Source organism: Oxyura jamaicensis, chromosome 17, assembly GCF_011077185.1.
Source record: "Oxyura jamaicensis isolate SHBP4307 breed ruddy duck chromosome 17, BPBGC_Ojam_1.0, whole genome shotgun sequence".
NCBI classification, from domain to species: Eukaryota; Metazoa; Chordata; class Aves; order Anseriformes; family Anatidae; genus Oxyura; species Oxyura jamaicensis.
This window is the reverse complement of record NC_048909.1, coordinates 213160-229589: the sequence shown is the minus strand read 5'-3', so window position 1 is coordinate 229589 and position 16430 is coordinate 213160. Positions and strand designations below refer to the sequence as shown.

The 16430-nt window shown below is 54.9% G+C and overlaps 1 protein-coding gene across 2 annotated transcripts; it reads right to left on the bottom strand.

Moving 5' to 3' along the window:
• Positions 1 to 1904: 1904 nt before the first annotated feature.
• Positions 1905 to 14172, bottom strand: ENTPD2 (ectonucleoside triphosphate diphosphohydrolase 2). Of its 2 annotated transcripts, none has more exons than XM_035341530.1 (9): positions 13744 to 14172; positions 7033 to 7150; positions 6394 to 6544; positions 5575 to 5734; positions 5251 to 5478; positions 4446 to 4712; positions 4128 to 4247; positions 3710 to 3844; positions 1905 to 3075 (listed from the first exon to the last, which is right to left on the bottom strand). In XM_035341530.1, the coding sequence occupies exons 1-9, from the start codon at positions 13852 to 13854 to the stop codon at positions 2875 to 2877; spliced, it is 1491 nt and encodes a 496-aa protein (XP_035197421.1). In that variant the 5' UTR covers positions 13855 to 14172; the 3' UTR covers positions 1905 to 2874. The 2 variants fall into 2 exon arrangements, with proteins under 2 accessions (XP_035197421.1, XP_035197420.1); XM_035341529.1 differs by having other exon boundaries at positions 4446 to 4715; positions 13744 to 14169.
• Positions 14173 to 16430: the final 2258 nt, after the last annotated feature.

The window sequence follows — 16430 nt, the reverse complement described above, 5'->3', positions numbered from 1 at the left end:
AATGAAGCTGCTGAGGGGTCTAAAGAACAGGTCTTATGAGGAGCGGCTGAGGGAGCTGGGGTTGTTCAGCCTGGAGAAGAGGAGGATCGGGGCAACCTTATTGCTCTCTGTAAGTACCTTAAAGGAGGCTGTAGCGTGGTGGGGGTTGGTCTATTCTCCCATGTGCCCGGTGACAGAACAAGGGGGAATGGGCTAAAGTTGCACCAGGGGAGGTTTAGTTTGGAAATTAGGAAAAACTTTACCGAAAGGGTTGTTAGGTATTGGAATGGGCTGCCCAGGGAAGTGGTCGAGTCACCCTCCCCACCCTCGCTGGAGGTCTTTAAAAGACGTTTAGATGTAGAGCTTAGTGATATGGTTTAGTGGAGGACTTGTTAGTGTTAGGTCAGAGGTTGGACTAGGTGATCTTGGAGGTCTCTTCCAACCTAGATGATTCTGTGATTCTGTAATCTGGTCTCCCTGAGACTATAGGTTTTACAATCTAAAAGCACTGGGCTGTGAAATGTCTTCAAACATGGACGTGTCTAGGCTAAGCTGTGAGGCAGCAGAGCTGTTGACGCAAGCATTCTGTTTCTTGAGCATAGTCAGTCACAGTCTCTTTGCCCTCATAACAGCAAGGTTTTTCTTGAGTTTCCAGATGGGGCTGGAAACTGCAGCTGCACAGCCTCTTCGGGCACCATCTCTGCCCTCACAAAGGGAGCATGCCCAAAGCACAGTCTGTGCATCGCCTGCCTCACTTGCTGTCAAGTCATGGCACCTGGCCAGCTCAGACTCTGCATCTGGATCTGTCACCCACAGGGATGGAAGGGTACTGTCTTGAATCCCAAATGTCCAGAGAGGCATGTGGGAAGATCAGGAATCTCTTTGATTTTTTTCCTAGCTGCAAACCCCAAGTCATGACTAGGTCAACCTGGCTGCTTTTAGTGGATGTCCAGCTCTCATTCAGTTGCAGCCGAATTTCTTAGATAGTTTTTGAATCAAGCTAATTTCTTAAAGTGGAGCAGCAGCTGTTCAGCTTCAAAGAGAACAGAAATACTTCCTTGTGTTTGAGACCTTGGAGTACCTGTATCTGGCCGCCGGAGGGAGCTCCTGTTCTGGAAAAACAACAGGCTGGGCATTGAAACTGATTGTGTGGGCTAAGAACATCATCTAAAACTAGAATGCCATTTGTCCCTACACAGAGATGGGGAGCAACCATCAGAACAGCTAAAGTCAAAGTGGCTTAGAGAAAAGTTCAGTGCAGCGCAGTGTTAGGGAAGGACATCAGTAAGTGAGCAAACCCAAGGAGGAGAGCTGGTGCTGTCTGCAAGAGCAAGGACAGTGAGAAGCTGTTCCTCTCTTGGGGGTGCATGGAGGAACGTGGTGGGGGCAGCAGGCTGTTACCAGATGGGATCTATGAGTCAAGATGGGCCCTGCACAGCTGTCCCACTGCTGGGTGGGAACTGCAGTGGTTCTGTGGGCCTGGCAGCTCAGAGCAAACTGCATTGACAAATTCCTGACTGCTGTTCTGCCTTGGCTGGACAATAAAGCCTTTCCTGTGTGCACCGGGGCATCTGTGAGTGCAGAAGTGACTGCATGGAACAGAGCTATGCTGAGCACTGCCTACTTGCACCTTTGGGGTGACTGAGGTTTTGGTGCTCAGGAAGCCTGAACTTCTCAGGCTTCCACTTCAGGTGGGCCTAAGCCTGGAGTGGGATTTGAAGCCCACTTTGTCTTGGGGAATTCTGCAGACTGGTAAAGCATATAAAACCATATGTGTCTGAGCACTGGGCAGGTTGCAAGAGACCAAGTCTTTCGGGCAGAGCTCTACATGTGGTTGTGTCCAAGCAGAGCCCACCAGCAGCACTACTCCTGTGGGACAGCCAGGCTTTGTCAACCTGTTGCTATGATGGTGACAAAGCCATAGGAATGGTTACAAATATTTATTTCTGATTATATAAAAAAAAACAAGAACAACAACAACAAAAAAAAAAAACCACAAACCTTTCTGCATATTTCCATGTACTTGTTTTTACTCATTCAGACATGAAGGCACATCCTCCCAGCTGTCTGGCTTGGAGTGATGCAGGATTCAAATCCTAAAGCAGCAGAAAGCCTTGCTCACGCAGCAAGTCCATCACCACTGACACAGCCATGCACCCGGGAGCCAGAGGAGGCACTGGCTGTGGCAAAGATGAGACTGGCCTAGGAACCACAGGAATGAGAAAGGCACTGCATATGGTTGCTGAAGAAGAGGCCTGGGAAGCTGCTTGCTCTGGTTGTTGCTTAGCCCCTACTCAAAGCCCCTTTGGGTAGTGGAAGGGGCCCTTTCAAGGCAGGTGGAACTCCAGGTCAAGATCTGGCATTCGGGAAGGTCACTGGAGCTTGTGCATCAGCCAGGAAGACAGTGTAGATTCTGGGCAATGCCCGGAGCTCCCCTGAATAGCTGGGCTGATTCTCCAGGGACAGGATAGTGAGGTCAGCTATACGGACTAGAGTGATATTCCCCACCTTCCTCATGCACATGAGAGAAGAAAGTCCTGCAGTTGTCTGGAATCAATGGCCCAGTCCAGCCCAGGTCTGGTGGTAGATGCCCCAGATACAAATGTCCTAACCTTGAGACTGCTCTAGCATCCGTCCCTGAGTAGTACTGGGAAACTCTTAAGACATTCTCCTCCTGCTGCACTGCAGGGTCAGCAGTCCTCTTTTGTCCATCCCTACCTTTTCTGCTGCTTGAAAGCAAGGGGAAGGCAAAAAGGGACAGCTTTTCCTCCAGGGCAGACAGCATTGGGCGTCAGAGGACAGTATCTCCAAGCACTTGCTGCAACCCAAGTATTCAGACTTCAGCAGAAAGGATGGTGCTGGCTCCTGCAGACAAGGCCTGTCCTGTCCCTGCAGTTAGATTGCGCTGGACTTGCTGGGGCGGAGCAGGTAGACAGCAGTCACCAGAGCTGTCAGGGTGGTGACCACAAAAAGCAGGATGAGGATGACCCAGTAGTGGTACAGCATGCTTTTGTGGGAAGCAGGTTTCTCTGCTGGGATCATGTTGGTGAGGTTCAGCATGTAGCCAAGGGCCCAGCCGATGGAGGTTTCTCCTGCCTGTGGAAACAACTTGGCATGGTCACCACCCTGGTCAATCCAGCCCCATGGACTGCAAGGGACCTTCCAGGGACCATCTCACTGTCAGCTCAATCAAGAAGAGAAGTCTGGAGGAGTCCACAGCACCCTGAGTCCTTGCTTGCCTGTGGGTCCAGCTAGCCCAGGGACAAAGCAGTGACCTGGTGGCTTAGCTGAACTAATTTGACAGGAGCAGGATCTCATCTGCTAGGGTCAGTCCTGACTTTGCTGCCCATCCCACAGCTCATGTAGGTGAAAGGACTTGGCAAAAGTGGGATCCTACCCTGAGGTAATTTCCCAACAAGCTTAACCAGCTCGTTGGGAAATTTGTTCTCGTTGGTTGAGATCAGTAGTGTTTTGAGGGCCAGGGACGAGCTGGAGGACCTTGAAATTCCTGACTCCATGACCACCCTACAGTCAACTCAGATCATTTTTTTTTTTCAATATCTCAAAATATAAACCCCAAAACTGAGTCCCATCCTGCCCCTTATCCCCAAGATCTTTCTTCACACATTGCTTGGCTCTTTCTTGGTTTGGGATGATTCCTTTTGTAGTGCTTTCTGGCCTAGTGTCAAATGAATACTATGGGATGGATATGTGCTCTGGTGTTACTCACCTTCTTCTGGAAGGCAATATTTGGGAAGGAATGGTTGTTGAAGTTGTACCCTCTGGTGGTGAGCAAATAAACAAACATGCTGGTAGCACAGTAATCTGACAGCCTCTTCTCCAGGTTAGGAGCCTTCTGGAGCAGCTGGATGGGATGCATGAAGAGAGAGAAAGGGGGTCAGGCCAGTATGTTCCAGGGTTTGTTTCTGCAGCCTAAAGCTCTAAGTAGCATCTGGCTGACCAAGGCACTTCTCATACCCACCTGAACATCTCCTGGTCACATGTGGGAGCCATCACCAACCCTATCCCTACTACATGCTATGCGAATGTGCCAGGACATCCAGCCGTCTCCAAGAGATGCTCTCAGAGCCCAGGAGATGTCCCACATGAAGCATCCCACTCCTTCCCACTGTGTAAGGGGAGCCCACCTCACTCCAGCTGGTGGCACAGATGGTCTCAGCAGCATCCTTCAGGTCTTTGGGCAAGTGCACAGGTCTCTCCATCACTGTCTGGATGAAGTCCACCGTGTAGAAGAAGGCAGAGAAGGCCTGAGGAATGGAAACACCTGTAGGACAGGCTGGGAGTAAACCCTTTCACCACAGAGAGCTGGTGTAACCTGTGGTGGGTGCAAGCAACCACCCTTGCAGAGATGGGGTTTGACTTTGCTGACACATGACATTTGGGAGCCAGGGGACTGCTGCAGAGCCTACAGCCAGACCACCACCCTGCTCCATGCTGGGACTTACGATGAAGTTTCCTGAAACCTCAGGCTGGAAAATGCCATCGAAGGAGCAGCGGGAGAAGGAGCAGGTGGTGAAGTTGAAGAGCTTGCTGACGTGCAGAGCACAGAGGCTCCCATTCCCAGTGCCAGCCATGGTGACGAAGGTGTTGAGGGGAAGGCTGGGCCTTTCCTTCTCTGTGCAGGGGCTATCGTAGATGCTGCTCAATGACAGGCTCTTGTGGTAGCCTGTGGGCCAGCAGGGATTGGGGACAGTTGCTTGGTAGCTCTCAGCCTGCTGGAGGAGCAACACATGGGCCCCTGTGAGCTGTGCCATCACCCTGGCTACCCTGTACCACAGCAGCCCTGGCACCACTTGTCTGGCTCTGGTTCCCACCAGGGAGATGTTTAACAAGCCTGGGATGCAAAGGACTGCAGGAGACAGCAGTTGCTACCATTGTCTCGAGATGACTCAGGATATTTGGCACAGGCTGAATGCAACACCTTACGGAGAGGGTGGGAGGAAGCCCTGGGACCATGGGAGAGGCTTAGGGGGCAAAAGCCAAGAGTTGGCTGGGAAATGTGTGCAGCTGAACCCCCAGGGCTGTCCTGGAAAGCAGGGCTGGGAGAAGCCCACAGAGAAAGCATGAGTGCCAGCAACCCCAGGTTCTCTGCAAATCATCCCCTTCTTGCCCTGGCCCCCAAAGCTGAACTCAGGAGGTAATCACAGGTCCAAAGCAGTGCTTTGAAGGATCTGGGGTGCAGCACCTCCCACCCTGTATAAATGCTGGGGTGATGATAGCCAGCATCCCTGGGTGAGTACATGCCTGTACCTGGAGGAGCTTTGAGAGCAGCCTCTTGAGGACCTGGTCCCTTCCATAGCAGAGGAAGCTGTGGGTGTACACTTTGTATGGCTGGCCATACAGCTTCAGCATCACCTCATTTCTGGGGTCTTCAATGGTGTCCCTGGTTTCAAAGGTGATCTGTGTGGAAGCACCCCCGAAGTCCATGGCCCCCAGGGTCTTCTTCTTGGGCTGGATCCATTCCCCAAGCCACCCACGCTGGGCAGAGACAATAGCAGGTGCAGGAAGCAGTTAGCTGCAGGGCAGTCTGGCCACCGCAGCCATCCCTGCTGGGCACTGTGCTTCCTTGCCCACCTTGATGAAGTTCTCCAGAAGGTAGTTTGCTGTGACCCAGCCGAACACCCCCTCCTCTTCCCCTGACAGGATCTTTGCTCCCCGGAAATCGAAGGGGTATGACTTCAGCATGGCTGCCACTGCGCTGAGGACGGCGTTCGAGGCCTGGATGTTTGCAATGCTGCAGTCAAGATGGAAACATGCAGCAGTGCAAGGGGCAGAGTTAGAGCTGTGTAGCTCTCCAGCTCTGCCAGTGTGTGGGAGCTGACTGCAGGTAGGTGGGGAACTCTTACCCATGTACCTGCTGGGACATCCCCCGAAACCCAGCTAATTTCCTTGTCTCTGCTAGGGAAGGAGCCAGGAGGCAGAGGTGGAGGTGTGCTCTCTCTTTCTGGTGACCAGGCAAATGGAGCAGGACTGTCTGCTCATGTGGATTTGCGGGATAATACCCTCATTGTGTCCAATTGGGATGGCAGTAAGTGCAAGGGGGCTTTGCTCTTATCTAGCCAAAAAGAAGGGATGAGTTATCTTGGAGCTGCCCCTCCAGACCTCCACTGCTCCTTTTCGTCCCACATGAGAGTACAGAGAGACATGCTGCCTGTGTCCTGAAGAGCATCTCCTGCAGCATGGCATTCCCCAGCAGCTGTGCAAGGCACACAGAGCCACTGCCTTGGGGAATCTGGAGGCAGGGAGCAGCTTTGCCTGGCAAAGGGTGACCTCACAGCCATCCTTCACATTTTGCACCCCCATCATGGGTGGTGGGATGGAAGGGTGGTAAGGCAAGGCCTCCCCAGTAACATTTGAGGCCCGGCAGCTTGCACTGCCAGAGCCAACACTCACTTGAGCAGGCGCATGCCAGCCGTAGCACCCAGGTAGAGAGGAGTCACTGCATGCTTCTCCTTTGGCACATCTCTCAGAGCCTGGTTCAGGCAGTGCTCTAAGCTTTTTCCAGCAGCTGGAGGGTTGGAGCTGTAGCTGGAGATGCCAGGACCTGTGGAGAGGGAAACTGCATTACCCTGCAGCCATGTGGATGGTGGGAGGATGTTCAGTGAGCAGCTTTGCCCCTCCCAGGATGTTCAGTAGTGCTGAGGGTTGCTGTAGCTGTTCACATGGCTGTCCAAATAGCCAGAGCTTAGCCACATGTCCTCTGCCCATGCTGCATCTCTCACTTGGTGGCAGTTTGTAAAAGGCTGAATAAATGGATAGTGGAAACCCACCCCTTGCTTCTTGCTGGGTTAGGCAGTGAGCCTGAATTGTGTTCTGGAGGTTTGATGCATGCCAGGAAAAGACAAACTGCCACCACCCTTACAGCACATTTCCCTTGGGAGAAAGGGGGAGGTTTTGGGAACAGAGTCAGACCCCTTTTAACACCTCACTGCCCCTGTTGAAAGCACAGGGAGGGCAGTCAGGCCATGTGGACTGTCATGGTCACTTGCCAGTGAGGGGATGTAGCACCCAGGGGACTGGGACAGCCCTTACCCTCCACGTCACACATGCTGTGCTCGCTGACCACCCCAGTGTCATTCTCCTTGTCCGCAGGCCACTTGTAGATGAACACAGCGGTGTGGGAGGACCCGGCGTCCAGCACAATGCCGTACTGCAGGTGGAGAGGCAGGAATCAGACCCAGAGGGTGGGAGCCCCTCTGGCTGCCCTTGGCCGCCTCCAGGGAAGTTACTGCAGCTGAGTCCCACCATCCTCAGCCAGCTCCTCTAGGCAGTGGAGGTGCATCCTCTCTTGGGGTGAGCACTGAGTGAGGTCTTACCTGTCCATACCAGGATCTTGCCTGGCCTGGGATGTTACTGGGAGTGGGGCACTCTGCCCAGCCAGAGGGACACCACTGAACTGGGATGCTGCTCAGCACACCAAAGGGACTGGCTCTTTGGGCATAGGGACCCACTCGCCTCGCTGAGCACGGGCCAGGCGGTGCTGCCTCCTGCTCCCATCCCCACAGCACTGCTCCTCGTGGCAGGCAGCTGTGTTGAGCTGTGGCCCCTCAGGCCAGCAGGGCAGCCGCCTGGGGATGCAGCACTCCAAAGAAGGGCAGCCAGCCACCTTATTCCTCCCTGCCCTTGTAAGGCTTGCCCTTTCTGTGGCTATAAATAACCCCTGCTCCCTCCTGCCAAAGTTACCCAGCTCCTGGGGAGAAGCTGCCCTGTGCCATGCCACTGGCAGCCCCCAGGCCCCAGACCCCTTTGCCTCACTCAGCTGTCCATGGACACAGGGCTGCCTCTGGGCACTGGGCCTCTTCACACTGTGGCCAGAGCTGCTTTTCTGCTGGAGAGGAGGCTGCTAGCTTGAGGCTGATCACAAGATGGTTCAGTGCTGCCCCAGCTGACCACCTCTCCAGAGTGAAACGACCTAAGACTTAAACCTGGCCTAAACAATGGCTTTACCTGCATCCCATAAATCCCTGCCAAGCACCCACATGGACCCCTGAGCAGGGGCAGGCTGCTCTTCTTCCAGCCCAATACCCCTGAGCCGCCCCAGCCCTGCCTGGTTGGGTCCCATGGGGACAGACAACCAGCTGGGCCAGTGAGGCCATCATCTGGCTCTGAGCCACGGCCCCATCGCTGCCTGTCCTTGTCCTCAGCCAGCTGCAGAGTGGGCTCCAGGTCAGGTGGCTGCAGGGTTAAGTTTTGGGTAGCTTACTTTTAGCTTCTCAGAAGCAGCAGGAATAAAGTATTGGGACATGGGAAAGGTCACCTGAGGCTCCCCTCAGAAGCAACCCCCATTTCCATATGAGCAGACAGCCCCACAACAGACAGTGCTTCCCTGCTCCCCTGGGAACCATTTTCAACATGTGACTCCCCCTGGTGCCACAGTCTCCCACATCTCCCATTAACAGGCATTGCTTTGCTTTGTGCCCTTGGACAAAAGCCAATAGAGTCCTCCTCTGTGGCCAGGAAGAAGGGGGAATTGGGGCCAGTGTGCTCAGGCAACCCCTGAGTGATATTAGCTGGATGAGCTGGGACACCAGGGACAGCGTGGGGGTTTGTGCTGCCCCTGTGTCACCAACTCTGGGGTGATGCAGGGGGAGGCTGCAGCCTGCCAAGGGGATGGGCTGGAAATGGGGGTAGCTGAGGAGCAGCAGGGGCTAAGAAGTGCTGAAGCAGGAGGCTGAGAGGATGAGTGCTGAGCAGTCACAGCGCTGGGGATACCTGGTGCCAAGGGATGTGAACAGCCCAGTGGGAGCAGCTCTTGGGGACACGACAGACCAGAAAGCAGGGACAGACGTGGCCACACCAGCTCAGACATATGGCCATACTCAGGGTGGGCAGGGGACGCTCCACATGCCTGTGGCATTTGGGGAAATGTCCCATGACAAAGCACTGGTGTGGGGTTGGCTGCTTCCAGCTCCTGGAGAGCTGTGGTGGAGGGTGCACATGTGTGGGGGTGCAGATGTGCATGTAGATGCACATGTGTGGGCATGCTTGTCTATAGATGTACGTATATGGGCGTACATGTGCATGTGAGAGGGTAGATGCACACAGGTGTGCAGGCATGAGTTTGTGTGCACATGGTGCCGGTTTGTATGCATGTGTGTGCATTTAGGTGGGTGTGCGTGAATGCGTGTTCACATGTATGTGTGTGCATAGGCATGTGTGGGTGTGCCTGGGACAGCTGTGCTGCCTGCTTAGACCCACAGTAAGCCAAGCACACTCAGTAGGGTCTTGCAGCCCTGACCCCATGCCCTCCCCGCAGGGCATGCGCCAACCTCTGTGGGGTGAGTGGGGCTGTCCCCCAACTCCAAAGCTGACTCCCACCCGCACCACCTCCACTAAGCTTTCTGTTGTGTATGCAGGTTTCCTCGGTGGCTGCCAAAGCAGCAGCTGGGGAGTGGCATTGCCTGAGGGCATGCGATTCCTTCTAGAATCCACAACTCCCATTTCAGTGTATCACCAGCCTGGCTACAGCCTGGAACAGCTTCCCTGGGGGATGTGTCAGATTTGGGTCACACTGCCTGGCATCTTGCAGAACCAGAACCAGTCGCCCCAAGCAGGCATGTCCCTCTGTTATGTGCTCTAAGCACCTCTAAGTGTCCTCTTGAACCCAAGCATTCTTGTGAGGCAGAACCCATTGCTGTGAGGTGTGGGGTAAAGATGGGCAGCATACCAAGTTGTGGGTGAGGGACCTGTGGGGACATGGGTGCCATAGGCAGCAGCACTGGGATCCAGATGAGGTAACAATGAGTGGCAGTACAAAGTGCTGGAGAGAGGTTGGCCCCAGGAGGTGGGCCCAGGACTGATGAAGGGAGCTCCCGGCACAGACAGTTGCTCCATCATGTCCTGCACCCTGGCTGCCCCTGCACAAGAGGAACCATGGCCTCTGCATGGCATGTGATGGGAGCCAGGCTGCCTCAGGAAGTGCCATGTGCCAGCCCTGCCTGACTCCGTTTCTGGCCTCCACAGGACTCTGCATCCCAGCCTGTCCTTGCGGAAGCGCCGTCCTCCCTGGCAGTGGTGGCTTGGCCAGCACTGCCTGCCTGGCCCAGCAGCTGAGGCAGCGAGCAGGAATGGAAGGCCATGTGCGCACACATCTATGAAGGGGAAGAGGCCAGACCCAGATGGCTGAGAGGGTCCCAGAGATGAAGCAGATGCCATGTCCCCTCCTGGAGACCCGGGGTACCCACGTTGTTTCAGCATCTGAATGGCAGCTAAGGACAAGGTCTGCTGCCCACAGCACAGCTGTGTTGGTGCCAGCACCAGCTCCTGTCCCTGTCACAGCCCCTACCTGGGCCACATGCACCTTGCAGGGCCTGAGTGTAGCTGGGGGTGCAGGGAGCTCAGACACCCAGCCCAGTGCTCTCCTGAAATGAGCACCAGGGTGAGCTCTTGGCTCCTTTACCCCTTTGTCCCCTTCGTAGGGGGATGTGGGTGTCACCAGTGCAGCCAGCACAAGCTGCTGTGCAGGCACAGAGACAGAGGCTTATGGCAGCACTGTGAGCCTCAGGCGGGTCACGTACAGACCTCTGCACGCGGCAAACCTCTGGAGAAAGAAACACCACCAAAAACCCATCTCATTAGTGATTTGCAGTGTAAGTGCTGCCTCAGCTCTTCAGCCAAGGTGTCCTGTGCTTGCCAGCAAGCTGGCTGAACACAACGACTGGAGGGACAAAATGATGTCCTGGCATTCCCCGTGCTGGTGCCTGGCTTCCATCACCCCTCTCACTGGCCCTGTCCTGCTTGGCTGCCAGAGTCACAGGGCTTGGCAGGCTTCACATGCCATGTCTACAGCCCTGGCCCCGGCCTGTGGGAGTCCCACAGCACCAGCATGTCCTGGCAGCATGTGAAGATACAATTTTTCTATCTATAGAACCCATCAGCCTGACTCCAGTGATGCTGCAGGACTGGGGACAGTTCCAGCACAGCCCCACATGGGGACAGTGGCCGTGTGCGGCCTGTGGGCTCTGCCCTCCTTGGCCACAGCCAGGGCAGCTCAGTCCCCATGGAGAGGACACAGTGTCAATGTCCTCAAAGGCCACAGGGCAAAACCGCAGGTAGGGCTTGGGGTTCCTATCAAACGTGTGGCTTCACCCAATGGACAAGAACAGCACAGCCCCAAAGGTTGCCCAGAAATGTCCCACACCCCTGGGGGAGGCAGGGAGGGGTGCTGAGAACAGCCCAGCTCATTGCAGCTGGTGTCGGGCCCCACGGCCGTGCTTCGTGGCCCAAGGTCCCCATCCCTACCCACCCACGGGCTCTATGGGCTGTGCCACAGTACAGTGTGGGCTCAGCTTGGCCCCACAATGGAGCCCAATTCCCTTGAGGGTGCTGCAGGTTATGGCAGGTCTCCTGCCACAGGAACCCAAGCTGTCCCCAGGATGGCTCACAGCGAACAAACCTGACAGGCTTTATAAAAGCCAGTGAAGAGATTTGCCAAAAGAAGGGGGAAAAAAAAAAAAAAAAAAAAGGAAAAAAAAGGAAGGTTTGCAAAAGGAAAGAAAACAGCTCAGAGCTGTAAGGCCGTGATGCCATAAGCTCAGCTCTGTACCAGAAGGGAAGGAGAAGACTGTGTTCTGAGGTCCCTTTGGTAGCAGAATAAATCATCTGGGCTATTTTTAGGGCTATATTCCAAGCAAAGGAGCTAGAAGGAGAAGAGGTAGAGCTGTGGGTTAGCCTTAGCTCATAGGTGAACTGAGCTGTCACCCAGAAGCTGTTACTAATGTGGACCAAGCCAGCAAGGACCATTATGTCCCACCCAGGGTGAGAGGGGAGGATGGGCCCACAGTCCCCCCCAGCCACAAAGGAGCAGGACTGATCACAATCATGGCTTAACTCTGGCCGCCACACTAAACTGAGCAGGGCAAACCAGCAAACAGGGCCTGATCCTTGTGCTGATCCTGAGGCTAGCAGATTTCCACAGGATCCACCCACTCATGCATCTTCACCCCATGCAAGCCATGGCACAAGCAGAGGTGCAGCCAGCTCCTAAGCACAGCCCAAGGCAGGGGAGCTACTGGGTAGTTGCAGGGCTGGAGTATTTCTGGTTTGCTGCCTCTGCCCCTCCTTCTGCCTCATAAGGGCTGGGGACATTGCTCCAGGCTCCCCATTGCCACAGGGTTGGCTTGCTGCACAGGGGCTCTAGTGGAGGCCAGCCAGGAACATGCCACAGGCCTGCACCTGCATCTGGAGCTGGCCCCTTGACCCCCTGATGAGGGAGGGCAGGAGGAGAGCAGGGGCATGTAATGTACCCCAAAGCAGCATTAAGCTGGAGGGCTGTCTCCTCTGGGGAGAAGGGTCAGAGACTGGGGCTGCCCTCCATGCTGAAATGGCTGTTGGTGATGGGTGAGCAGCAGCACAAGGGTTGGGACAAATCTTGTAGCTCACTGACATCCAGGCCAGAACCCTGGGTTGGCTGGGGCTGCCAAGTGAGTCCAAAACAAGCACTTCACCCTGTGTTGGTGCATTTTGGGCTGAGTTAGAATAAGATAAATCTTTGCATCCCCAAAACAGCCCTGAGCTTTGTGTAAAATTACCTCTCTCCATGCCTGCCCAGCAGCATCCCCCCAGGAAAAAGCACCATGGTGCCAACCCTGCTGCACTTGCTCCATCCAGGAATGGGGCAAAACCCCAGGTCTCTGGGTTGGGCTGCTTAGCCTCAGGCACCTCTGTGCAACCCCAAACTGCAGTGCTGCATGAACACAGCTAGCTTAAAGCTCCAGATAGGAATCAACTGCAGGAGGATAAAAAGTTTCCCAGACTGACCAAAACACTGCAAATACATATAGGTCTCAGCAACAGTAGTTCTAATTCCCCCATGTCCCAAGAGACTTAATCAGCTTGGAAACCAACTATGAGCACAGCCCCTAACTGCCACAGCACATGGAAATGAGTGGCAAAGAAAGGTGTTATAGGAAAAGAATTAATAATTAGTAGTTATACTAACAACCAGGGAGTATCATCCTGGCTAAGCTAGTTCATTTTCTCAACCTAATGTTCATTACAGCTGACAAATCTGGAGAGAAGGCAACACATCTGGCAGTCAGAAATTTTCCAAGCAAATTGGTCAGGATGAGAAAGAGGGGGTTGTGGATGAACCACTTTCCAGGACAAGAGCCTGCTCCCCATGGAATAGCTGTCTGTCACTGAAAGAAACAAGACCTTTTTAAAACAAAATACTTGCGCAGCAGGAGTCAGTCAGAGGACTTTGGAAACAAGAAATTGTTCGGGAACTTCCTTTGGTGCCTGAATGTAAAATTAAAACAAACAAACAAACAAAAAACAAACAAGAAAACAACAAACACCAGCGCATTTTCATAGGCAAGCACGTTTCTTGCCCTGCAGTGCCAGCTAAGGCAATGCAGCTGCAGCCCAGCAGTGCCCGGGGCGCCCGTCCCCAGAAGCCTGGCCAGGGACACCGCACCCCGGGCCCTCTGCTGTTCTGCTGCGTTCCGAAGGCTCCTCCGAGGTGAACGAGGGTAGGCAGCAGGGCGCGGCCGTGCCGCGGTGCCCCCGCAGCCCCCCGGGCTCTCTGGCCGGGCTCGGCCGGAGCGCGGGGACCGCCGGCTCCGAGACTCTGCTGGCGCCAGGGAGCTCCCGCATCCCGGAGCATCTCCCCCACCCGGAACCCCCAGAGCTGGGTGCCCTCCCTAGCACTCGGGGCCCCCGAGGCCCCCAGCCCCCGTAGCCCAGATGCCACCGGTGCCCCGCGTCCCTGTTCCCTCAGTACCCGCAGCCCCCGCCGCTCACCTTGAAGCCCGGTGGGCCGCGCGCGTCCCCGGAGCCGAGGCAGAGCAGGAGGATGCCCAGGAGGCAGCCGAGGGCGAGCAGCAGCAGGACGGCGGCGACCCGGCGGGCCATAGCGGGGCCGGGAGGACGCTGCCGCTCCTCGGCGGCGGCGGGGGCAGGTGAGTGGCTCCGCGGTGGCTGCGGCAGCTCCTGCTCCTCCTCCCCCTCCCCTTCCCCGTCCCCTTCCCCCTCCTCCTTCTCCTCCTCCTCCTCTCCCCCTTTTCCCGGCTGAGTCACCGCCGCCCCGGCCCACTCGGGCGAGACACGGGCCCCGTCGGGCAGCGGGGAGCCGGCACCGGTCCATGCGCCTGCCCTTGTCCCGGGCTCGGCCCCGTCCCCCCCACCTTGGGCACGGCCCCTGAGCCAGGACTCGGCCCCCGGGCATCAACTCCTCAACTCCTGTCCCAGGCTCTCAGCCCAGTCCTGGCCCCCGTCTTGGGCATCGCCCCTGCTGCGGGGTTCAGCGCCGCCCCCCCACCCCACTCCCCCGAGTATTCCCCTTGTTCAGTTCCAGTTTCTTGCTGCCCCAGACGTTGTCCTTAACCCATCCTGGGCCCCCCCTTGCACCACCCAGGCTGTGGGACTCAGCCCCTCCTGTCCCCAGCTCTGGCATCACGCCTGCCACAGCCAGACTCTGGGAAAGTGAGGGCCTGGCAGGGCTGGGGACTGTGCACCCTGGGGCAGGGAGTGGGGGGCTCCCACCTGCCTCAGGCCAGAGGCCCTCCAGCACTTGGCACCCAAGTGGGTCTGGTGGGAGGTGAGCAACAGAAAAGCTCTGAGAAGGAGTCTCACCTACCAACTGTTATAAATATATTACTGCTTTTAATCATTACAAAGAGTTTATGACAGCTATGAGGAGTACAGACATATATTGAGATAGTTTTTAATTTGGTCACAAGTGATTCATGAAATGCATTTCCACATGGAGCACTGAGCCAAGGGAGGTTGGGCCCCTGGCTCTGAAAGGGACATTTCGAGCTTGCTTACACAGAGGGATAAGACAGTGAACAAAATAATAAACAAGGAGATATCACCAAGGAGAGTAGTCTGAAGGAGGATATGGCTTCCAGCCCAGTTGAGTTGCATGCAGGAGGGTCACACTTTAGCTCCTCACAGGCAGCCTCACTTATTTATTTTTTTTTTTTCTGAAGCAAGCCACTTTTCACCGTTGCTCTGCACACAACACATACTGCACTAGCACTTGGGTTTCTTAAGCACTTCCTGACTATTGCTGTGGCATCAGGCTTTTAGAGAGGCCCTTGCCTTTGCCAGGGGCTGTGGTCTATGTGCCCTTGGCCACCACTTCACTGCATGTCAAGGAGGCTCTGCTGCTGGAAGGCAATCCACCAGGGATGAGACCATTGTCCTCCCTCTGAGACAGTGACCTTTCCTGGGCTCTTCTCTCTGGGAGCATGCAGCTGGGCACAAGCTGAGACCTCCACCTGCTGCTTGCTGTGGTCAAAACAGGGGGGCTCTCTCCTGCCCCACAAGCAGGGCTGCAAGCCCCTTGTACAGTGAGAATGGAGGAGATCATCAGCCCATGTATCCCTCTGCTCTGCTCAGCGCAGCCAGAAGTGACCAGCAGCAGGGGCTGGGGAAGTAAATGGTTAAATAGAGAGACTGGTGCCTATTGACAGCAGTGCATGGCTTTCTCCTCTGTGTTTAACATGTGAGTGTTTGCAGGTGTGTCTAAGTCCTCCCTTTCAGTATTTAACCTCTAGAAAACCTGTATCAATGAACACCTAGACATTCATGTACAGATTAATGTGAAAAAAAAAATACCCCTTTTTCTTTAAGTCTGCTGCTTATACCAGAGGAGAACAGAGTCTGTACCATTTCCTCTGCCTTCCTGCATCACTGTTGACTTTATAGATTCTTCTCAATTTTCCACAGGGAAATATCTGACTGTTCCCGACTCTTCTTGCCATCTCTCTCACCCACACAGTGTTTCTGAGGTACACACCTGCAATTGTCACAGGTGCAACTACACCAAGGATTAACACAGAAGCAAAAATACCTTCCCTAGACACTCTTAATCCTTTTCCCAATGGCTGCCAAGACTCACATTTATCATTTTGACTGAAAAAGAAGTGAGAAGATGTCTTCTGAGGCTGTTTGAAGAGGAATCAAGCTCTCCTCTGATTAGCATTGAGCAAGGATGTGTCTGGAATAGCTCTGTGAAGGTAGGGATCGTCCCTTGCTCTTTGTCCTTATTTTGCTTTCAGAGACATGGGGACATATCTGCCTTTCTGTCAAGTGGCTGCTCAGTGCTGTGGGATCCTCCTACAAAAGTCTGCACGTGGCTGGACTAATACCTTGGCCATGTGCAGTGTCAGCCATCCTGTTCCCAGGTTGCCCATATGTGGTGTGGAGCAGGGGCTTTCTCATTGCAGGAAGGTTGCTCCCCTTGGCCTCCTCTGCACAAAGTCACATTTGCCACCCTTTGTTCACCATGCCCCAGTGGGCAGGTAGCTCCTTGGCCATTTGCTGCTGATTCTTGATGCCTTGTTTCTCTGTCCCTTGGGCTGGCCCTGCTTTCCCACCCAGGGAACTCCAGGGTGAAGAACTCCTGGAGCATGCACATGAGTGTGCATGACTGTGCATGAATCGCCTTTCCACTGCACCACTGCTCACACAACAGCTCCATG

What these genes read in the sequence shown, in the direction of transcription:
- ENTPD2 (XM_035341529.1), bottom strand. Translation starts at nt 13,854, where the DNA reads ATGGCCCGCCGGGTCGCCGCCGTCCTGCTGCTGCTCGCCCTCGGCTGC. An exon ending in GCTGGCATGCGCCTGCTCAA is followed by an intron (nt 5,735 to 6,393) that starts GTGAGTGTTGGC and finishes TCTTGACTGCAG; the next exon opens with CATTGCAAACATCCAGGCCT. An exon ending in TGCTCTCAAAGCTCCTCCAG is followed by an intron (nt 4,716 to 5,250) that starts GTACAGGCATGT and finishes TTGCTCCTCCAG; the next exon opens with CAGGCTGAGAGCTACCAAGC.